At 41.4% G+C, this 24,314-nt stretch overlaps 1 protein-coding gene across 4 annotated transcripts in view; it reads left to right on the top strand.

The window, feature by feature from the left end:
* zmym2 (zinc finger, MYM-type 2) overlaps positions 1–23,890 on the top strand; it is a 48,839-nt gene extending 24,949 nt beyond the window's left edge. The window contains exons 7-26 of one of the 4 annotated variants that reach the window (XM_061723087.1): positions 686–898; positions 3,832–3,982; positions 5,251–5,366; positions 5,947–6,072; positions 6,484–6,634; positions 6,859–7,031; positions 7,128–7,293; positions 9,375–9,403; positions 9,512–9,650; positions 10,210–10,331; positions 12,793–12,955; positions 13,270–13,401; positions 13,807–14,262; positions 14,305–14,378; positions 14,454–14,646; positions 14,767–14,909; positions 17,139–17,253; positions 18,999–19,241; positions 19,351–19,501; positions 20,721–23,890. In XM_061723087.1, coding sequence (XP_061579071.1) covers positions 686–898; positions 3,832–3,982; positions 5,251–5,366; positions 5,947–6,072; positions 6,484–6,634; positions 6,859–7,031; positions 7,128–7,293; positions 9,375–9,403; positions 9,512–9,650; positions 10,210–10,331; positions 12,793–12,955; positions 13,270–13,401; positions 13,807–14,262; positions 14,305–14,378; positions 14,454–14,646; positions 14,767–14,909; positions 17,139–17,253; positions 18,999–19,241; positions 19,351–19,501; positions 20,721–20,937 — 3,273 coding nt within the window. In that variant the 3' untranslated portion in view covers positions 20,938–23,890. Of the gene's footprint in view, positions 1–685; positions 899–3,831; positions 3,983–5,250; positions 5,367–5,946; positions 6,073–6,483; positions 6,635–6,858; positions 7,032–7,127; positions 7,294–9,374; positions 9,404–9,511; positions 9,651–10,209; positions 10,332–12,792; positions 12,956–13,269; positions 13,402–13,806; positions 14,379–14,453; positions 14,647–14,766; positions 14,910–16,624; positions 16,744–17,138; positions 17,254–18,998; positions 19,242–19,350; positions 19,502–20,720 lie in introns of those variants that run through there. The other 3 variants (XM_061723086.1, XM_061723085.1, XM_061723088.1) reach the window with 3 other exon arrangements.
* The last annotated feature ends 424 nt before the right edge of the window (positions 23,891–24,314 follow it).

The raw sequence follows: 24,314 nt of genomic DNA, 5'->3' as shown, positions 1-24,314 counted from the left end.
TTATGGTGAATCTCATTGCATTTCTGTCCACATCTTTTCAACTGTTGGTTATTGTGAAACAGCTATTGTTTTTAATACATTATTACTTAATTAGAACCCCTTTTCCACAATCCGCCTTCTTCTGTCTCAACCTCTTCTCCGCTTTGTCTCCTTCTTCAGGTAATGCAATATTTATCCATCGTCTATCTTTATCCTCCTAGCCTCACCGTCTCTTTCTCCCTCTCTGACCTTTCTTGCCTTTTTCTTCTCTCCTTATATCCATACCAGTATGGTTTCTCAGCATCAGCTCAGATCAGTGTTTAAAGTCAGAAAAACAGTTTTATCACAGAAGCTTTTGTCTGTCACTTGTGTTGAAAATAACTGTTTTTACATTGTGGCATCCTAAAACTGCTGCCAATTATATTTGCCTATAAAAGCAACTGCATACTATGATGAAGTATATAACATGGGCCATTTGCTTATTTATGACTTTAGGGGCAATATTTTCAAGGTTTGTGGTTGTAGCTTTATCTTTCTTTCACAGGATATTATGTAAGTTTTGCATGGAGTGCCATCTTTCACTGTATCAAGTCTGTACAGTGAATTTAATCAGAGTGTTATTTGTCTGTTTGTTTTTGTGTACCAATTTTGGACATCTGCTGAGTTTAGTGAAGTGATCTTTCTCTCTTTCTCTGCCTTTCTACAGATCCGGCATGAAGTTAGCTTTAAGACTGTGACTCATAAGATCTGCAGCGACACATGTTTCAACGTTTACCGTAGGGCTAATGGGCTGATCATGAACTGTTGCGAGCAATGCGGGGACTACCTGCCCAGTCGTGTATCAGCCAACCACTTCCTGCTGGTCGATGGCCAGCAGAAACGCTTCTGCTGCCAGAACTGCATCAGGGATTACAAACAGGTAATGCAGGCCCGGACGAGGGTCACTTTGTACAAGATCGGGTCTTTAGCAGCACTCACCCATTTTGACTTGAATGGGAGCCCTAATACACGTTATTGTTTCTGTTTTAATTTAACTAGAGTGACCCCAGCTGAGAAAGGAAACTTACCTCACGAGAATTGAAATGATAAACATTGCCTTTTGGATTCAGTGGATTCACACAGCAGCGTTGTGGGAACGCACAACAGAGGGCGTGCCCAACGCTGTCGTCACTGCGCTAGATTATATGTGCTTTCCATAGGCGATCTGCCAACCTTTGTTTTTGGCACCATTCTGTTCATCAGAATCGCAGGGAGAGAGAGGAATTTCACAGACTGCGTTTACATGCAGTCAATAACCCTTTTAAAACCCGAATATTGGCAATAACCCCTTTGAATAACCAGAATTTGTTCATATTCGGGCTTTTAAAAACCCGAATATGACCCCTGGGTTACTCCTTTTAAAACCCGAATATTGGGTCATATAAAAGCCAAACAGAATATCCCCATCAAACGGAACATGAATTTGTTTTCTGCGCATGCTCTGTTCGCAAGGAATCCTGGTCTTTTGAGTCCAGGAAGTTCTTATAAACACGGAGAAACACAAGACCAGGAGGCGACTAATCACTTCATAAATGTAATGAAGGATATGAACATTTCTGCATTTGTAGACGGTAGAAAGTACCAGAATAGCAAGATTTAAAAGAAGGTGAGCGAAAAGTTGCGCGAAGCAGCATTTGTTTTGAATTTGGATACAGGAAGAAGAAGCGGAAATGACGGGAATTCCGTCATGATGTTCTCCGTGCGTCGCTGGTTTGATCCAGATATCCCGAATGATTAATTACCATGTAAACGGAATATTCAGAATGTTTCAGTAACCGGAATATTAGCAATAACCCGAATTTTGACTGCTTGTAAACGTAGTCACAGTTGAAGATGGTGATAATGAGATTTAATTGGCTAGTAGGGGTGCAACGGATCATCATTGATCTTCGGTTTGGCACACACATGATCCGCGGATTGATTTATGAAAAAATAAAAAAGAAGTTGTGCGCATTCTCAGTCCCCACTCAGTTTTCATGGTGAGCAGAGGAACGGAGGAGCTTGAGCGTCATTTAAATCCCCTATATGGGATTTTGGCTTCCCTGTCAAATATGATGAAGGAAAGAGGCTGGTGGATAAAACCGTGATGGTGTGGAGGTACCATGGCACAAAGCCATATGACAGCGGAAACACATCAAGCATTTGAAGCGACATTGCCCCGATGTTTCACTGACAGGAGTGAAAACGAAGACTGCTCAACAGCACATCACCACATCACGTTTATGCAGCCTCGTGTTGCACGATCCGACCGGGCTAAAGCCAACGCTATCGGCGTGTTTATAGGTGCAGACGGGACATAGTGACTCTAAAGTCATTTTTCATTAATTATGTTAAATAGAAGATATTGATTTTATATATTTCAATTTAATAATTTAAAAGTGTATATAAACAAAAAGTCGTGTTTTTTTTTTTATTAGCTAGACTCTAGCCGCAACTTGACTGGCTGACACAAATGCGTTGAAGCAGGAAGACTTAAAAACCCACCAAACTTTTGATGAAGGCAGCGCACTCAACAAAAAACACGCAACCCACAATTCATTTCAGCAACTGATGATGTCGCCCCTTTCAAAAGTCTGTAGAGAAACACAGGCAATGCCCACAATGCTGCAGTGTGAATCCAACGCTTCTCACCCCCTAAAACATTTCCCATTGCACAAAGATGTATACATGTAAGGAAATATTCAAGATATCCAAGTAGGACAGGAAACAAATGCCCTTGAATGTCTCTGTAAAGCACTTTGAATCACCTTGTTGTTGAATTGTGCTATACAAATAAACTTGCTTTGCCTTGAATGAATCTGTGGGTGACACGCTGCTCAGTATCTTCATAATTTACTCCTGAATCAAAATATTAGACTACTAGTGCTAGATACTTATGCTCAGAGAAGAAGAAAAAAGAATACTTCTTCAAGAAGCAATAGGGGAGATCTTAGACCACATTTGGATATTTGTGTCTCCTTGTGGGCGTGTGCATTAATGTATTGATCATCTCAGGATGAAAAGTTAAGTTCCCATGTAGACTTAAAATATCATAAGGTGTCTGTATTTATCTGTTATGTCGTTTCAGTTTACAGAGTTAAAGTGTCAATATTTTACATGCAAGTTGTTCAGAAGAAGAATGTCCAGATACTCAGAGGCTTTCTAATCTTTTTTTCTGCCAGTAAAGTCACTGACTTATGTCATCATCCATGATGTATAGATCAGAGCTCAGTACATCTATGGCTCTTTTTTTTTTTTTTTTTAAACAATTGAATTGTGTTGCTTAGCAATAATTTCTCAAGCATTGCTAGGTAACGCCACGTTGCTGGATATTTCACTAGTGAGCTGTGGGGCTGTCTCGTTTTATCAGTAAAACTCAGACAGAAGGCTAGTTTGTCTACTCTGGAGTGCAAATTACAGACACGACACTGCTTACAAGTGCTGGGCCTGTTTGGTTATGTCAGAATAAAGGAGACTCCACACACCTACTAGACTGAGCTATGTGTGGGTAACTGAGACGTGCTGTCTGAGTAATACACTGAAGCAAATAGCTTTCATGAGAGTTTAATTTCAAAAAAGTTATTGGCTGTGATTTGGACTTGAGCTAGCTGATTTTGTCATTTGGACTGTTACCACTAAAACTACTTATACTCATCAAAAAGAGAAACTGCTCGATTCCCAATTAATACATTCAAATGTTCTTTCCAATAGCGCTGCTTTATGAATATCATGTAACCAAGAGAAATGGAATTATGTCTGTGATACTAAATATTGATTTAATTTCCTCAGTGTCTTAAGCCGCTTGTCATTTTGACATGATGCTCTCTCACCCAGGCACACAGTAAACTTGCAACCTGCCAGACTTGCAAAACCTTGATCAAGACGGGCGAGGTGCTGCACAGTCTCGGATCGAGTGGCACGATGGGCTCCTACTGCTCCGCCAACTGTATGAACAAGGGCAAGCTGGCACCTACTTCCCTCATCAGTAAGTCACTAAAAGATATTGTTAAGAGGAGTCAGCAAAAGTTAGGACAACGGGCTGCTCATCCAGCCGTCCATCTGTCCATCTGTGGATAAGACCGAGATACATTTGTAACCCAAAGTAGATAATCAAGTCTTTTCTGAACAAAACCCATGAATGTAGTCGTTTTCATCGTGAGTGGATCACACTTGGTTTGAGATCACCCCACTACCTGATGAACGTCCCTGTTTAAGGAAGTTAACAAATGAACTAAGCTTTTATTGCAGTTGTATGAAACCAAAGCAACTCCCAGAGGTCACCATGAGCACATGAGCCCTCTCAAAGTCCACTGGACACATGAAAACACATATACATTTTCAAGCTGCTATAGACTCTATTTCTCCTCTTTTAAAAAGGGGAATATATCCTTGGTCTGCCAATCTAGAAGCAGTATCCCTGACCATGCAATGTTGTCCTGAGATCTGAGCTTAGATGGCACGAGAAGCATCAGAGCCTTGGGGAACTGGCTCAATCTCGCAAAACCCCTGCCCCCTCCTGCTTTAGAGACATGAACCGCCTCAGTCCAGTGATTGGTGAGCAGGTTTATATCCCCAGGTGAAGTCAGCTCCACCCCCTGGGGTGTCTGACAGGTGGGTTTTTTCAACAATCTTTTCTGGGGCCAACAGGAAGTACTATTCCATACCTTCACCAACCTGCTCCCACACCTGGTTTAGCTTCTTCAAGTCCCTGAGATTGGTTTCTCTCAGCCTGCTGGGAGTTTTAGTGTCCCACAAACTTGCTATGCTTGGTAGGATTCCTTCAACTTAATGGTCCCCATCATCCAAGGTGTTGCAACCATGATTACTGAGCACCTTGCAGCCACACCTTCATACCACTGCATCATCGTGTCTTACAACACATTCAGACTCTATATTTTCAGCCTCTCGAAATATCGGAGAGCCATCCATAATATACCTTTCAACTTCTTTCTTTTTTTTAAGAATAAATACTACAGTTTCTCTGATCCCATGAGCAATTATCTTATTAAAAGCTGCATCAGTATTTGAGAATTAAAATATATTTCTTAGATTACTATAAATATGTTTTAATTTGTATACTTGTTAGATATTAGGTGTAAGAAAATAGCGTTTATTTTGTACCTCATTCTCTATTTTTATCCAATAAAAACTAAGTCGTTTTTTAAATGTTGAAAGCTGAGTTGTTGGACTGTATATAAAGTTGGACCGTATAAAATGTTTTTTAGATGTTTTAAGATGTTTTTGTGTGTTCAGGCACGGATCCCACATGTCACTCCTGTAAGAGGAATTCATTACCGCAGTACCAGGCCACATTGCCGGAGGGGAACATCCTCAACTTCTGCAGCTCACAGTGTGTTACTAAGTTCCAGGTGGGAACTTGCATCATTTTAAAACGGAAGACACAAACACACATTTTATTTTATCCTGATATGTTTTACATTAATAGCTACAACAGCAGTTTGATATAACTGAGTTTAAACACTGTATTGTTTAGTTATCCTGAAGTTAAGCATATGTTGTTTACTCCAGTCACAACATATTGTAAATAAACATATAGTAAAATATATTGATTGTTAAAAATTATTTTGATATCCACCTTTTCAGTTACCTGTAAAAGGAAATTGTAGCAATTTCAATTGGTAAATTATGTGGAGATCTCAGAGTGTTTGAGGTTACCTCAGAGGAGTGTGATGAGGTTTATTACAAAAAAAACCAACACATCCTGGAAATCCAAGTGAAAACAGTTTTTATTGAAGCTTGGATGACTGTATTTTGCTATGACAGCAGCCTCTTGCAAAGAGAAGTATTTGGACATATTAGCAAGCTGACATGTTAATTAGTAGAAGAAGGTGACATTTGTTTTGAAAATCAAACATTATTTGGTTTATGTTTCTCACCAACTTGAAGTTAAAGCTTTTGAACTTTTCCATCTAATATTTTTCTTCGCAGAATGCTCCTCTTCAAACGGCAACCAATGGGCAGACACCGTTTTCCACCACCAACAACACCGTCCAGCTGAAATGTAACTACTGTCGAGGGGCGTTCAGCCTGAAGCCGGAAATCTTAGACTGGCAGGCGAGTCCTTTTCTTAACCTTCACTAATCTTAATCCCCTTCATGTTTAGTTTGTCAGTCAGTGTGAAGTGGTAAATTATGCTTAAAGAATACAGTCATAAAATTGACGTTCATAAGAAAGAAATGCAAATATGATTTTGTCCATACAAATCTAAATAATGAAAGTTATTTTTTTTATTTGTTGGTTATACAAATCAAAGAATTTGAATGTTCACAATTTACAATTTTTTTTAGATTTTAATGATCAAATGAGCCAAAAATGAAAAATGTAGCCAAATGAATTGTGGTCCTGGTGTAATTTTTTTTATCAACTTGAACTCTGTATAAACCTGCTTGCTTGCATGTTTGTTGTAATTTTCTTTCTAATGCACAAATGTGGTAAATAAAGGATTTTAAATGTGGCTGCCCTCAGGATAAGGTCTACCAGTTCTGCAGTAAGACATGCTGTGAGGACTACAAGAAGCTGCACTGCATCGTAACGTTTTGTGAATACTGTCAAGAGGAGAAGACGCTTCATGAGATGGTCAAGTTCTCTGGAGTCAAGAAAACATTCTGCAGTGAAGGTACTAAGGTCCCCACGCCAGCGCACTTGAAAAATCTTTATTTTCTTAAACATTTTGAAATAGTCAAGAGGCTGTATCCAATAATATTTTTGTTTTTCGGGCATTAAACTTACTTTTATAATGTTTCCGTTGTTTATTTAGGTATACTATGTGGAAGATATTAGTCGCCTGTTTTTCCTTATCATTTATGCATTTTCTTCTGTTCATTTTTTTGTTTTTTTAAGGCTGTAAGCTGTTATTTAAGCAGGATTTTATAAATCGGCTGGGTCTGAAGTGTGTGAGCTGCAACCACTGCAGCCAGCTTTGTAAGAGAGGCGTGACCCGGCAGCTCGGCGGCATGACCCGGGACTTCTGCAGCGAGGCGTGTGCCAAGAGGTTTCATGACTGGTACTACAAGGTTTGCTCATTCATTTCAAATTAAAGTTAATGTCCATGTACGTGTGCTGCAACAGGTTTTTTTTAATGTTCTGAAATGTGTACTTTTGGCCACTAGGCGGCAAGATGTGACTGTTGTAAGGTCCAGGGAAACCTGACAGAGTCTGTGATGTGGAGAGAAGAGATGAAGCAATTCTGTGACCAAGACTGTCTGTTGAAGTTCTACTGCCAGCAGAACGAGCCCATCATGGTCACGCAGAAAGGCCCCGAGAACACCAGCATAGGTACCAACCGCGTCTAAATAGTACCACCTTTTTTAAATTTGCTTTTGTTTGTTTTTGTGTGTAATATATATATTTTTTATTCAAAGTGAGTCTTAGTTATAGACAAATAGCAACTTATAACTTTTTCACAAAGCTCTTATTTAGGGGGGACCTATTATGAAAAACATGTTTTTTCTTGCTTTAACATATATAAAGTGGTCTCCCCTCAGCCTGCCAACTCAGAGAAGGAGGAAAGCAGCCAAATTCTGCAGTGTCTGTACAGCCGCTCGAAGGATCCTTCTAGTGTGATGTGACTTCTACAAGCCGTTCAGAATCTGCTCCCGTCGTTACGTAACGACAGGAGCGATTTAAATAGATTGGCCTGCGATGCGTGAAACCACGCCCACAACTAACTCCGCCGGCCGGAGCTTCCACCATTTTTTCATAGCGGTGTATCGCGTCATTCAAGCAGCCAATCAGCACAGAGCCTCATTATCATAGCCCCGCCCACTCAGAATCCTGCATAGATAATGAGGTTAGAGAATGGGAAGATAAAGGCATGGCTCAGAGGCTGAATTTCTAATTTATTTAGCAAAAACAATCAAAAGCTTGTTTTTAAGACATTCAAGGCCTGTTTAAAATAGGTATTAGATGCCATAATAGGTCCCCTTTAATTTAAAAAGAAAGGAAAACAACAAGTGAGCAATGCTACTGATCCCCATAAATCCATAGTTTGTAGATTAGAGCTGCAACTATCAACTATTTTTATAGTCGTCTAATCTATCGGATTAATTGATTAATATTGGATTATGCATTCCACAGTTACTTTTAGGTTATTTAGGCTATTAGGTTTTAAAAATAGCCTTATATTGTTAAATGCATGCAAAACTAAGAAGAACATGATTTATTTAGTCAAAAATATGTGATTTATGTAACTTGTGTAATGAACAAACTTTGCTGCTCATAAGACTATAAAAAATAAGCAAATAACGGTCAAAGGGTATTTACGAAGGTCAAGTTGTAACCCATTTATGAGCATGAGTAAGTATGACATGAGTTATTACCATCCAGAGTACTTCTCATAGCCACTTTTAGACTGTTTAAGATGGCTAGAAACGTCAAAAACTACAAAAAGTGAAAGAGGAGATGAAGTTATTTGCTGGTAGAGAAGAGAAAGGAACAGAAAATCAGAAAGAAGAAAAATGTTGAACTCCAGATTGGAAATGGTTTTATAACCAGATTGATGTGCAGCAATTATTTATTCTCTACAACTTTCTTCCATTGGTATTGTTTTATAACGCACCTGAACAGAACAGAACAGAGCCAAAAAAACCAACAACAAGCTTCAATAGATTTTCTGCTTATGATCAGCTCATGGAGGACTGATGACAACCAGCACACAGCTCCAACTTACCTTCTTAAATCCTATGAAAGCAGTGAGGGGGTTGCTTAGGATTGCACTCATGATTTTCTTTCTTTTTTAAGCTTCATTAAAGCTCAGTAAATAACAACGCAGTGAAATAAGTTTTCTTGCTTGTCTGAGGCTGCGCTTGCTTAACTCTAAGACACAATACAATCAGATGATTTTATTAGATGTTTACACACACACACACACAAAAGGAAAACAGGATTAAAAAGAGGAATACTAACTTTTGCACACATTTGTCCTTGATGAGAATTGATCGTTGAATTAATCACAGAATGTCTGAATTTGTATTAGGAAAGTCTGCTTATGTTATATGAGCCTTTTTCTCACAGAGGTTGAATGGCACAAAGAAGCCTTCCTCATTAAGCCATTGTTACTCTCCTCTCTGAACAGTGTGTGCTTTCTAGTAGCATGTTGGCTGTTGGGAATCACAGGCTTGAGAACACCACCAGTATTTATTGCAGCACATTGTGATATGCTGTGTCTCCTTACTCAGTTTAATGCTTGGCCTCCTCTCCAGCGTTGTGGTGCAGCAACTTTGCCACTACATTTAGCCTTGGAACAGCAGAATACAATAAAAGTGACTGTGTACAATCTGAAAAGCAGAGACTGGCATCGCTCTTCTTATTCCTTGACTTAGCGACACTTTATGTGATCTTCATTTTTTCTCTCACAGGGTTGGAAGTTCAAGGGACCAAACTGGGAGTAAGTATAGTTTAATACATCAAATTTGTTTTGAGTTGTTGATTGTTGGATTTTTAATTTGTTTTAATTTTGCTTGTACTGATAAGTGTAAATGTTTTCCTGTTGCAGCTGGTGACACAGAATGCTGCAGCGTACACGGGGGGGTTAATAAGAGATGTAAAGAACAAGGCGGTTCTCTGCAAGCCGCTCACTCTGACCAAAGCCACGTACTGCAAGCCACATATGCAGAGCAAACTTTTACAGACAGGTAAAACAATGTCTTACTTATGCTAGTGATCATTTATTAGAGCTGTTAATCATTTCTTTCTGTTCTTATGTTCACAATTTGATTCGGTGTATGGTAGATTGTAGTGACCCTCTAGAAATTAAAATTATTAGCAGTCAGTTCTGCTTTCCCAGAATATTGTAGAATCCAAAGTGTGCCCAAACACCTGCCGTTGCTGAAGACGGGACCAGAAAATTTCCTGCTGAATTTATTGGTTATTCCACATTGTATATGGACTTGAAAAGCTAACTCAAAGATCTTCTGCACACTACCAGTCTCAGACAACTAACATTGTGGAAGACTGAAGAGATGTAAAGAAGGTCAAACTGGTAAATGGGGAAGGAAACATTTTTTTTAATTTGATGGCTCCCCCACTTTTGAATTTATTCAGAATCTTACAACTTAGTATCCAGTTTCTTTGGTGATTATGTCTCTGCTGTAAAGTCACTGTCCAGAATGCCAATGTGAAATTAATTTGTTTTTGCTGTGTCAAGTGAAAAAGTTGATTTAATGTTGTGATTCTGCATATTTCTGTTCACAGATGTGGATGATGGCGTTAAAAGAGAGTATATTCCTGTACCTATACCTGTGCCCGTCTTCATCCCCGTGCCTATGAACATGTATGCCCAGGTCACTCCCTTCCCAGTCTCTTTGCCTGTACCGGTAAGACACAGTCCTTGGTTCATGGCTATGTATGGGGGATAACACACATAATACAGAAATATGTTATCAACGCTGAAGGAAAAAACATCTTGCTATTCAGAACTGATGTGCTTTCACACAGAAAATCCACTTCTTTAACAGTTTGCAACACACTGGTAATTACTCAGACGAATGTTTAAACCCCATGTCAATGACATCAGCCAACATTCAGACTCATTAGCACTAGACGAGGTCGGTCAGGACCTCCTCCGTAATTGGGTAGTTGCTTCTGTCACTCATCTCCTCATTCCTGAGTCTATGTACAAACTCGGAGATCTGCAGGACTCCTTCACTGGCTGTTGTTCCTTAAAAATCACGCGTATAAAAAAATATATCCAGCATGTTTGTGGATTGTCATCCCACCTCTGAATCAAAAGCCGGCCAGGGCTTTGCTCCGATAACAACCCGGCTGAGCCACTCCTGTCTTGTGCGTTGGTGGCTTCATGCAGCTCTTCCCACTCCCACTTTAGCAATGATTATCATTGTCATGATTTTCTTTGCAACCATTGCTGCAAGCTAGTCATTTTTCTGTGACATTTGGGATTTGAATCAAAATGTCATTCACATCAGCATCTTTGCAATAACACAACTTCAATGCAACATCTGGACACAAATCATGGCCAATCACAATCAAGATAAGGGCATTACTTCGTTCCCATTTGATGGTGGAATGAAGGCTATTTTTAATGCTCCTTAATGTTACCTCAGCAGAAGGCTCCCCATACATAATGTGCTGTCTAAATTGACTAGCTAATTAACTAACTAACAGTTTAGCAACTTCTTACTTGCGTGAGCCTGGTGCATTAATTCAATTCAATTCAATTTTATTTGTATAGCGCCTAATACAACTAAAGTTGTCTCTAGACGCTTTCCAGAGACCCAGAACATGAACATAAACCCCCGAGCAATTATTATATAAACAATGGCAGGTAAAAACTCCCATAGTGGGAGAAAAGCCTTAAGCCAAACAGTGGCAAGAAAACTCCCCTTTAGGAGGAAGAAATCTGGACCAGGACCTGGATCATAAGGCCAGACTGGGGGGGGGTCGGAGACATCAACAGCACAGCAGACATCCACTATTACACTAAAGATGCGTTATTGCGAAGATGCTCTTTGAATGACTGGCATTTTGACAGCATTTTTATCAGAGTTAACTGCATCCTGTACAGTGTTACAAATCTGCAGAGAGTTCTCCAAATGTGTTTTGGTCTCCCATTGCTACTCTGATGGACTGTGGTGCTCATTTGCATCAGTGATGCATTGTAAAGTGACTATATGTCATAATTTACGGCACACAGTCCTGCCACAACACGCCAAGATGCTTTAACTACTGGCTCACACAGCAGCATCATGTTAACGGTGGGTCTTTACTTCAGATGTGCCTTCATCATTTCATAAGCAACCAATCAAATTCCACAATGAAAAAAGTCCCATGCTTTTGAAACGGTTCTGCCCCACATGTATTATTTTTATTGACTTGCATTAGAGGTGTAGCCACAATGTCGTTTGGCTGATCCTTGATGTGAAGCATGAAAAATTGACAAGATCAGTGCTGCTACCGTAAAACATGGAACCAACAACTTAGTTCAACAATGCTTGGCACCCCCTCATTCAAACTGAACGGACAGGGACGTTCAGGTCGTTTCCAGCACGTGTGAGACGAGCTCAATTCTCCATCACCATACACACTACGGGGCTACTGGGTCGTGAGCCGTGCCCACTTTAGCATTTTTGACACCTTCATGTAGTCCAACTTAGCCCTAACTTGTGGCGCTTTTCCACTAGTATCTGCTCAGCGCGACTCGGGACGGCTCGTCTCGCCTCTACCCGCTTTGTCCCCGTTTGTTTTTCCACAGCCAGGGGAGAAGTGGGGGTTGGGGTGAAGCTGCTGTGACGTACTCGATTGCGCAACCGCTTTGTTCATGTCGGCGCTGATCAGAAATCAGCTGGAGCCGCGAGCGGCTGAGAGTAAAACAGCCCGTCTAAATCCCTTTTTTAATTCTCTCCTCAGCCACCAGGTTTATGAACATCTGCACCTCAGAGTTGGATCACCAAACAGACGTTTGCGCTGTATAATAAAATCACCGCGTGTCGCTCTCGCGGTGACTCCCACTACCTGATTCAAACGTCTGCCGGCCCCGCCCCCCGACCAATCAGTGGCGAGGAGGGTGATGACGTCAGAAATAGTCCCGGCTCAGCCCGGTTAGAACCTCGCCAGAATGGTTACAGAAAAAGTATCTGCTTGGCGCGGCTCCACCCGCCTCAGCCCGTAGTGGCAAAGCGCAAGACGGGGGCGTGGCGGGTAGAACCGAGCTGAGCAGATACTAGTGGAAAAGGGCCATTGGTGTCATCCATGGGTTTTAGAAATATATTACTCAAAGTAGCCTGACTGTGGATAAACTGAATTTTCTGTCCCTTTCAGCTTCCTGTGCCTGTGTTCGTGCCCCCCCACCTCCAGGGGGCAGAACAGATTGTTCAGACCATCAGTGCTCTGAAGAAAGAAGCTCCCTCTGATCCGCTGGAAGCAGAGCAGCTACCTGTGGCTGATGTGATCATGGAGGACACTAAACCAGGTGCCTGTATGGGTGGGTTGGAAAACTGATTTACATGTGCAGCATCATTATTTTAATTTGCAGTTTCCCTTTTGGACATGAAGTACTTTTGGTGCTTGGATTGAATTGAAACTGGATTAGATTGAATTGAATTGATTTGAATCTGTATCGACTCCAAACTGAACTGATTTGAATCTGGATTAAGAGGTATTAAGATCGGAAACGTCCCACATTTATTGCTGATAGAAGTTCCTGAGAGTATCTGGATACACACCACTCACTGTTAAAGTTTTAGAAAAGATGCAGGAAGTGTTGACTGTGAGCGCTTACCTGCTTGTATGTTTCAGACATTACGGAGATAAAGGTGACGGGGGAGCCAGAAGAAGAGGAATCCTCCATCAGCAGCTATGAAGAAGAGGAGGGGCCGGAGGAGGAAAAGTATGAGCCTGACCTGGACCTGGAGGCCGACTTCCCTCAAGGTAAATCTCAGTTTTTCAACCATATCCCACTCCTATCATACCAAAGACTAAGTGAATGTAATTCAAAACAACATTTTGTAATGTTGCCCTGTTCAAGCTGGTTAATATTATGATCATAGATCGCATTCTTTACTTCATTAAATGAATTTGCCTTTTGAATGTTTTGCTCTCAGTGAAGTGAAAACCAATTGTTTTTCTTTCTGAAAATCACAGGCAGTCATTGCTGTTATTAAAAGCAACACATCGGTTGTTTGAATTGGCATCTTTAAAACTATCTATTGAGCCAAGGAGTCTTGATTTACCTTTATAATTTAAGAGTAAATAAGTTAAGGATGTATGTAAAACAGTGATGCCTTTTTAGTATTTCTTAGGATTAACCATGCACCCAAAACTTTTGGCTTTCAGACTCAGACCCGTTTCCAGTTCTAATAGGAGACGACAATGATGTGGGCTTCCCAGAGCTGATGGAAGAGGAGGAAGAACCAGGGGAGGAACCGGAGGAGAAACTGGAGGAGGAACCAGGGGAAGAACCAGAGGAGAAACCAGGGGAGGAACCAGAGGAAGAACCAGAGGAGAAACCAGAGGAAAAACCGGAGGAGGAGCTGAATGACAAGCCGAGAGAGGAGCTTAATTCAGAGCTGCAGCAAGGGCCCGACGCTGAACTGAAGCAGGAGTCCGAGGCAGATCTAAGCCAGGCGCCCGACACTGAGTTTAAGCAGGAGGCTGAGGCCGAGTCGAAGCAGGAGCCCATGGCTGAGTTGAAACAGGACTCCGAGCCCGAGCTGAAGCAGGAGTTCGAGCTGAAGCAGGAGCCCGAGGCAAAGGTGAAGCCCGAAGCAAAGGTGAAGCAGGAGCCAAAGGTAAAGCTGAAGCAGGAGCCCAAGGCAAAGGTGAAGACCGAAGCAAAGGTGAAGCAAGAGCCAAAGGTGAAGGAGGAACTGAAGGAATCATCCGCCAGACCGCAGCCAAGAAAACACGTATGTACTCGCAAAGATGAAACACTTAAGCTGAGCTGACCAGCAAAACGCCTGAGTGTCATGTTTGTACTGCAGGGAAATAAAAGACAGGCAGTGGAGGAGAGCTCAGATGTGACTTCATCCACCTCCTCCCATCACACTAGCAAATCCTCACGAGGACGATTGCTGCCTCTCAAAGCTTCTTATGGCATCAGTGCCTGGAAACGCTGGGCCTTGTCTCTCTCTGACCAATCAGAAGACACTAAAGCAGAGGAAACCTCCAAATCAGGTAGGAAGTACCCACTCACTGGTGTATTATTAGGCTGATCACATTTAAAATTAACTGTGATATTTAAAAGCATCTGTGTGCGTCTGCTGACAGCTGACGCTGTTTATCCCTTCCTCGTAGTGAGGCCTAAAAGCAACCTGTCGTCAATGAGTTCAGAGGAGCTAAATGTGGCTTTGTCCATGTTCGTGAAGGAGGTCTGCAGGCCTAACGGCAAACGCTACTCTCCAGATAGCATCCTCTACCTCTGCTTGGGAATCCAGAAGGTTAGTACCCCGAGAACCAAAGGCTTCAAGTACCATTTCCTCCTAGAAAAACTGCACAATGTGGTCAATCAGAGTAAAAGGCCCTGACTTTACCAGAGGTGGGTAGTAACGAGTTACATTTACTCCGTTACATTTACTTAGTAAGTTTTGGGAAATTTTAGGAGTAGTTTTGAATCACTATACTTTTTACTTTTACTTGAGTAGATTTGTGAAGAAGAAACTGTTTCTCTTACTCCGCTACATTAGGCTACGTTGAGCTGTTACTTTTCTTTTATCCCTTTTATCCGCGTACGCGTCAATCTCATGACATCACTGGGTGATTCTTTGGGAAAAATGTTTGTTTTTGCATGTTTTGTCACATTTACACAGACTCAAACACACACAGAGTTTCTATGAGTTCATGTTTGTTCTAGTTCTGCTGGTTAAAAAAGAAAAGTACAAAGGCTTGACATTTTGTGATACTTGTGCTTAATTTCTTAAGTTATTATTTTATTTATTTTATTATTTATTAAAGTACTTGAATTTACTTTAAGATTATTTTAATTTAAGCTATTTTTTATTAATTTTAATTTATTTTATTTTATCGATTTAATTTGACTGAAGGTGATTATTTTGTACTTTAGTCTGTTTGAATGGTTGTGTTAAAAAAATAAATCAGACATTACTCAAGTTACTCAGTACTCGAGTAGTTTTTTCACCAAGTACTTTTTTACTGTTACTCAAGTAATTATTTGGCTGACTACTTTTTACTTTTACTTGAGTCACATTATTCTGAAGTAACAGTACTTTTACTTGAGTACTATCTTTGGCTACTCTACCCAGCTCTGGACTTGACCATACATTACCTGAAGTGAGGGACCGCAGTGAGAATTTTCCAGGCCAAAACCCTTCCCTGCCATTGGTTAGATACTCAAATGGGCTCAAAGATAACTGCTAGATGGGGACTGTGTTGACCTGATCCTGATCAGATTTGCAGTGGGCAGGAAATGATGTTCATTTGTCTCAGTGTCCTCTGTGTGAAAGGCAGCTCTTCTCCTCCATCACCACTATTGCAGTGTATGCAAACAGTAAGCAGAAACAAAGTAACCATCTCAGCTCCTTTAATGTTGATCTTGTCTTTCCAGCGTGATGTTGTTCTTTTTCTTCTGACATCTTCTGTCTCTACTCTCTGCTGCTGCCCTGAAAGAATGATCACTTTGCTTCTCTCTCTCTCATTGATGGCATACATTTTTACAGCAGTGCATAATGGTTTACTGATGACCAAATCTGAATATGAACAACATTTCACAGTGTGACACTGGTTCTTTTGATGGCATGTGCTTTAGTTAGTTAGTTAGTTAGTTGGTTAGTTTGTTATCTTCCCCCAAGTCCATTGTCTTTCCTTTCTGTTATAATTTTGCTTTCTGGTATGTAGCAAATGCTAATTTGTCATTAAAATACTTTTTAAAAATATATTTAAAAAAAAAAAGGGAAATACCAGTCACATCTGGTAATTCCTATTTTAACCTTCGGTACTTTAACTCAAAACTAGTATTACTACATGACAATGTAATAAAAATCATAAAATAATTAAATAGAGCTAATATACTATATAAATAGAACTACTAACAATAAGTATAAATTAATATCAATTGACCCTGGTGGCTTTTTGTTTTCTAGATGTTTTGTGTGTGCTCACTGTTGAGGTAGGAACTAAAGTTGGGTGTTTCTGGTAGAGCAGATATTCCTGTTGCACAGTCCTCTCTCCTCTCGCATGTGAGCAGCAGCATGGCAGCAGACTGGCGCGCAGATTTATCCAAAGTCCTTTGTAATCGGAATAATCGGTCAGAAAAATGTAAGATTCACTTTATCTAACTGTAAAAATTATGTCTTTACAGTTTGTGTTTTTAGAAATGTGATGTTATGAGTTGAAATTTATTTTGTTTTTTTGGCCTGCTGTGTGCTGCTCAGAGGTAGTTTGATTTCAGCCAAGAACTGGGAATTAATTATTATTATTGTTATGTATTTATGTTTTCTCTTAAATATCACATATTTCTGTGGAAACAGTCATGTGATGGAAACAGAAACGTGTCCATTGATTAGAACTATTTGCTGTTCACATCCTGATAAACTGTGATGATCATTTCAATATGAGGACACGTTTTTTTCTGCAAGCAGCTAAACCTCTTCTTTGTTTTCCTTTTTTAACATGATTTTTTTTTCTTCTCTTTTTTAAAATGGTGTTTTCAGCACCTCCATACGAAAGGCCGCACGGATGACCTGTTTAGCGACCCGTGCTACCAGCAGTTCGGAGAAGAGCTGAACAGAGTTCTGAAGGACTGGAAACCCAGCGTGCTTCCTGATGGTGAGGGATTCTTTACACCCACTATAATACATGATCATTTACACTCACTATAACACATGATCCTTCAACCTCACTATAACACATGCTCAGCTTGGTTGAGCTGCAGCTATAGCTCGACTAGGCCTTTGAGTTGGCCTCCTTTCTTTGTGTCCATGCACATGCGTGGAGCACATGCTCCACCACCATAGGTGGGAATAGTGCTTTCACCTTGTTACTTTGTTACTATGTTTTAGTTGGACATTTAAATGTTGTATGTCCTGTGTGTTTGAGTTTTTATTTTATCCTCTATATCCCTCTTTATCTGCTTCTGGAAGAAGTTCCAGGTCAAAGCGGAGGGAATGGTAGCGCAGGCCGGAGCAGGGAACAGCTCAACTTTAACCACTTACATGGGTGTTTTAGTCCAACAATGAGAAGATTGGTCTAGTTTGACTTTATTCCGACTAAGATGTACATTAAAATACATTTTAAATTCAAAATTTCAGGCAGAATAATGCAGTACTTACATTTTCTTCCTTTTTTTAAATGTGTGTGTGGATTGGATGAGTAGACAATGACTAAGCCTTTTGATTACCTTTATTCAGAAATATATCATTTTGTATTTTCTTGTACATGTATTTGTTTTTACATTGTTTCTTAGTTTTACTTTACCTTATGCATTTCTGCCTCATGTTGCAAATGAGGAGGGCGGCCCTTCTTGGTCCAGCTCCTCTGCTACTGGTCAATAAAGGAAGGAGCAGGATCGGGCCAAAGTTCAGACTATTGCACAACCGGCGGTGAACTCGTGCTGTTTCAGACTGGTGACTAACATGCTGAGGATTTCGGCTCCTTAGGAGACGAGATGAACAGTGTCCTTAAAGACTGGGTTTCCTGGCCTCAAACTGGGTGGATCCAATTCAAGGCCAGGAAACCCATCACTTCTGTGAGGCTGGGGAAAACAGAGCTAATCATTGGCTGTTACTTTCCAAATCTACAAAGCATCTCCAATACAAGTTGCCTCAGGATAGTGGGAAGTATCATCAAAGACTCATCCCACCCTGGTCAGAGTCTTTTCACTTCTCCTGTCTGGTGAAGATAATTACACTACCAAACTAAGAAACTGAGAATTTTTCAGACAAACACGTCCCTGCCCTGGGTTAGGTACTCATGCTAGGTCAAGTTAAAATTTCTCCTTCTCTAAGCTTTTTCAAACCCTACAGCGATCAGACTACTGAATCATTTAGTTCTCTGTAATTGCTGTTTGCTCTCTGCGTACACTGCAAATGTAAAAGCTTTTTTTTTTCCTTTTAAAATGCTTCACTTTCCACTGTATTTTGCACATTACTACATCGTGCATATGTTGCTCTGTGTTAGTAGCTTGTGGGAGTGTGTGTCAATAACGTAATAGACGCTGCAAAACATAAAGAAAGAAACCGTGACGTAATCATGTGCACCTTGTGGGGCACTAGGAGTTAAGAGTGTTTGAATGCTAGTGTCCAGTGATTATAACTCTTCTGCTGTTCACATCCTGATCTTTTGTGATTGCATTTTAAGGTTGTATGAGGACACTGCATCAACACTAAAAGTCTTCCTATATGAATCGTAACCAGGGTGGAAAATGCATGCAGCTGTTGTTAGGGTGCATGTGGTAGAAGGAACCGCAGCCAAAGGCTGACTATTATCTCACATTCCATACTATATCATTACAGAGTGGTCACTGATTTGAGTTTCTCTGGGAATGATGGTGACATCTTGGCTTTCCTCTTCAGGCTCATTGGGGGGTCGTGTGGAGGAGCGAAGCTTGTGGAGCAGCCAAATCCTCGGGGAGCAAAGTCCCACTGCTTTGCTGCGTTCTCTGGTTTATCTAAACACCAAATACTTGGGCCTGTACACGGTGGAGCAGCATCTGCGTCTCTCCTTCGCCAACGTCTACGGCCCCGACACAGTCCATCCTGTCACCAAGGAGACCAGAGTCTGTATCCGTGTGCCCTCCGTCTCTCAGGATCATCATGGTGAGGCTGCACACATCAAGTAGATGGGCTTTTATCAGTTTAGTGCAACCAGTGCCTTAAAAATAAAAGTGTATTCAAACCGAATGCTTTATTTCTTATTATTTTCCAGTTTCAGACACATTGCAAACAGAGTCTAAGAAGAGGAAGCGCGACTTAGACGACACCGAGCAGGTGAAAGATGAGGACTCAGGAGGGTCTTCTGTACACTGCCCTTTAAAGAAGCACGAGTATCGTCTCTACAAGCTCTACAGATCTAAGTGGTAAATACATTTTTATCGAACATTTCATCATAATTAGTGTAATTTTGCTCCCCACTAAGCTTTCAAGAAATTGAAGATGGTTTTAGGATTTCTGATGCTTGGTGTGTGAATTTGCTCATAATTTCCATCAAAGTCCTGTGATTAGAATCTTTGCTGTTCACATCCTGAACTATGCTGTTGACTCTTGAAAGATGAGGACTTAAAATGATGGATTCATCAAGTTTTTTTACTTCTTGGAACTTTTCTCAACCTTTCTCTATCCTCCTCCCTTCTCCCAACTTTATTCATTATTAGGACCCGAGCACTTACAGTGTGAAGGCCCTATTGTATCTGTAGGAATTGTTTTCCTCGTTCTCGTTTTTATTTTTATATTTCTGACGAAAGGAGGGCCTTTTTTCCCCCCTAAACGTGCCCCAAAAGTCACCAAATTTAGCACGCAAGCCAGGCCTGGCGAAAAATTTGATATTTAATGGTTTGAATTAATGGGCGTGGCCTAATGGCTCAACAGCGCCCCCTAGAAAACTTTGTGCCTCAAGCCCCACAATACGGTTTGACGTTCATGCACGAAAATCAGTACACACCTGTATCATGTCGCAACTTAAAGAAAAGTCTCTTGGAGCCATGGCCGAAACCAAACAGGAAGTCGGCCATTTTGAACGAATCGTGTAATTTTGGCGCAATTTATGCCATTTCTTCGGCCGTTAATACGGCCCGAACTATAACGTGCACCCAGGTGTGTTATACATCAAAATGTGCGTTTCCATTCTGCGACAACGCGCATTACTTTTCTCAGTCAAAAGCGGTACCGTGGCGACGCTAGACGCCAAAAAGCGCGCCCCCCCTTTATCTGATTGGTCCATATTTGATAGTTCCTACTTTCTGCCATAACGTTTGAATGGTTTGATATAAAGAGTCGTGGGTGGTATCATCAGACTCGGTTTTGAGTCCTTGACTTTTATTGGTGAAAATTGCACGCGCAACGGCCCGTTCATCGCTGCTTGCAGCTTTAACTTGTCCATATCTTGTTCACATCATTTACATTTTCTCCAATTTCCTCATATTTCCTTTTACCGTATTTCCTTCTCAACACCTATGAACCTCTCAACCTTTCATTTAATGTTTTTGTTTCTCACCTTCCTCTCATTCTTGCTGTTGCCTCTCTCCTTTCTGCTCCCCCGACTCTTTTAAATCCCCTCCTGTTTTTGTTTCCTCCCGTCAGCCCGCCATCGTTGCAAGAGTGCCCTGGCGTCTTCTACGTTGAGCCCAACCCGACCTGCAGCCGCGACGACGCGCTGTGGTTCAGCTCCGCGCCGCTGGAGCGACAAATCCTGGAGAGCCTGCTCACCAGAGTCCTCCTGGTCAGGAACATTTGCACACATAAGACACAGCCGGAGCCGGACGAGGAGGACCGAGGTGAAGAGGTCCGGGGGGAGTAGCAGCTGCTGGGACTACCTTTAGTTTTTCCTGGTGTGGAGAGAGCTTCTCCACGGTGTCTTGTACGTCTCCTCTTGGCCCATCTTATCGTCTCTTTACCCTCTTCAGTGACTCGCCGTTTCCTCGTGGTGAGGAACGTCCGCAGCAAAGTAGATGATGATGGTGATGATGATGATAGCGGTGGTGAAGACCAGCCCAAACTTTTACATTCAACTCAAGAGAGAGCCTGAACACGAACGACAGAGGACACGTGAACTATGATCAGTGAGGATGATGAAGAAATAGTTCTGAAGTTATAATTTGTTCAAACAAACAAAAATCAGGTCAAAGAAAGTATGTTGGTTATATTTTGAAACGGCAGAATTCTCAGACAAGCAGCTTATACTTGTAGTCAGCCGCCACCAGGAGGCCGGGGTTGTACCGGAGAGACGGGCCGGATTTGTTCTCTGTTCTGTCCCGTTCAGGTACTGCAACACTCGTACCTAGAGGAAGATTGACAGCCGGTAGGTGCAAATCCCATCTTTGATGCCGTCGGCAGGTTCTGCTTTCAACTCCAATGGAAACGCGACTCCAAAAAGGATTTTCTCAGACGTTCATTGTTCTCACTTCAGCAGCTTTTCATACATCTGGCTAACGGTTGGCAATATTGACCACATTCATCAGCAGCATACTATTGTGTAATTTTCCTTCACATAATTAGCTTAATTCTGAAGAACAAGCCGCCTCAAATGTGACATCTCTGCGTGGGAGGTGTTGGCAGCGGTCAAACACTGCAAACTGCATCAAGTTTAGATTTCTGCTTGTCTAAGCTTGTTCTAGAAATGGATGATAAACTCAGAGAAACATGTTTACGTCTGCCGTTTGATATGGTTTAATATTTGTTTTCTTCAGATGGTAACACGGGAGACAAATGTCGAGTCTTATAAATGGTGCCCCCTCTTTTAAGAAATGAAAATAGAAGTATATGAGCCTCAGGTTGAGGATAAACTGCTATGGGGCTGTTTGCTTAACTGAGGAAACTGTTTTTATTGATGAGTCTGGCTCTGTTATTGATACAGTAACTAGTAACATCGTCACGTGACCGGCGGTATCCAGGGGTAGTTGTGGCAACACTTTGAAGCATGACAAGATCAATCATATTCAGTAGTACCCACTGCCAGTGATGTCATTTATTTTCAGTAAGAAGTCAGGTTCTTATTTAGAAATAAAAATATTTCATGTATCAAAGAGAAAGAGGTGGGTAGGATTCTGCTCATGAGCAGCCCCGCGCCGAGGGAAATCAGGGTCAGTTGCACTAACTTTATCCAAAGAACCCCTTCTGTTATCGCTCTTTCGTCATACAATTCTAAATTTTCTTTGTTTGGTCTCCTAGCACATCAGATGTTAATCTGCGGTAATTCCCCGTTTAGTAGAAAATAACCAAGTTGTCCTTGAAGCTTGATACCAGACAGTTTTTTTTTTTATTGGTTAGGACACGAGCACTGTAAACTCTTTAAATCATGAAGCCAGCCCCAGTCTTTGTGTTGGTCACTGCGTTTCTGACCTGGAATCTGTTCTGGGAAACAGCAGATGATCCAGCAGCCTCGTCCCGGCTGTGTGAGGTGGTCATGAACTAGGGTTGTTTCATCCTCCTCCATCTTCTCACTCCACGCTCTTCCTACGACAGCGCTGCACTCGAGCTTAACCCTTGCACCAAAGCTTCTCCGGTCAGGACTTTTCCCAGATCCGCCTGCCCGCGGTGCATCAGACGAGCTGCATTTCTTCCTGCAACACAAGGGCAGCCTTCATTCCTGCGATGTAGCATTACTTGCATAGTGACGCCCAGATTGGGTTGTTATGTGTAAATATTTCCGGAACAAGGCAGTTACTGCTCACGGCGTAAACGCACCAACTGTGTCGTTTGCGTTACAGAGAACTTCAGCTCGCAGACCTGCCTGCTGAGGCGCCTTTTAAAAGGATTATTTATTTCTTTTTGTATTAGCGTGACTGTATCCTCCTCACATTGGTATTTTTTTTCATCACTTCTTTTCGCCCTCCTTTCATTGATGATTTGTTGCAGTCCTGCATCCTCATCCATCTGCTGCCCATTAGGAGGTGAACGGTCCTGAAGATATGAAGTATTATTCAAAACTGGGGACATTGTTTCAATTCTGCTGTTGTCTCTGTTTAATTTTTTTTTTCCCTCTTAATTTTGTCTGAAACTGAGCGCTTTTTAATAAGTGTCCCGTTCTTGTAATCTGTTGTAGAGTTCTAGTACTGAAAGCTTGTATTGTGAAACTTAATTGGGTAAAGAATAGACCCCCCCCCACATCAATTTAAATACACTACCAAATGTTTGTTTGTTCATTATTTTAAATTGTGTGAGAGAGAAAACCCTGTTTTCTCCTCCATTAGATGCAAAGTTACTATCTGATTTCTGCCATTACATTTAAAGCAATTGAAGGTTTGCAAATGAGTTTTCTCTTATTAATTATAATAAGGGCGGATCACGTGGCCTATTAAATCAGAGTCCCCGCCGCCTCGTCTGCAGCGTGGTTGGGTCTGGACTGCAGGTGTTCCTGGTATTTTTGTACAACGGCTAATGGTCTGAAACACCGGTAGCAGGTGTAAGTGGAGAATATGGTTCAGGATTTCTGTCACGAGATGAGTCGCCAGCCCACAATCCCAAACCTTTAAGACTTTGCAGGTAACAGACCCTGGATCAGAAGACACTGGTTCACCAGACTGACCTTTTTTCTTTTTTTTTTCTTTTTTGTGTCCCTGCCGGACTGAGTGGCAGCAACCAAACCCACCGCAGGTTTGGACCTACAGGAGACGCTGTGGCTGGCTTCAATGCCCAATGTGAATGTGCCTATCTGTATATACTGAAAGTGAGCGATTGTGACTTGAATCTGATGCTGTGTGTGGGCTTATCTGCTGATACGGTTCTGTTTAATAAATGATTTCGTTTTCTAACCAGTCTCGTGTGATTCTGATTTGGCTTTGCCGATTATAACCTAACGGACTGAAGGGCTTTCAGCACAATGTTTTACATAAAAACAGGTTCATGGGCAGAATTGTCTAAATGACTAGAGATTTAAAAGGTTCAGGAAAACGCAATAATGCTTGACCCTGGACTTTAGTCCATACCTGCCCGGTAAACTGAGGTCTGGTATTTCTAATTCTCAGTTTAGCTGCAACTGAATTTACTAGCAGGTGTATTTTTTATTGTTTGTAAAGATGCAGCCGCTTTTACACAACGGCATGATTGGATCTGCGTTATCAGTCAAGCCTGGGGAGATGAGAAATATTGAAGACTTCCTCCTAAAGGGGCTCCCTATACTGCAGTCAATGTGGCATGTTTGGGGTTTTTTATCAATTATTTTTACTTTCAAGTTCA

Source organism: Cololabis saira, chromosome 6 (assembly GCF_033807715.1).
Source record: "Cololabis saira isolate AMF1-May2022 chromosome 6, fColSai1.1, whole genome shotgun sequence".
NCBI lineage: Eukaryota > Metazoa > Chordata > Actinopteri > Beloniformes > Belonidae > Cololabis > Cololabis saira.
Note: the sequence above shows the minus strand (reverse complement) of the source record. Positions and strands in the feature narration are given on the sequence as shown.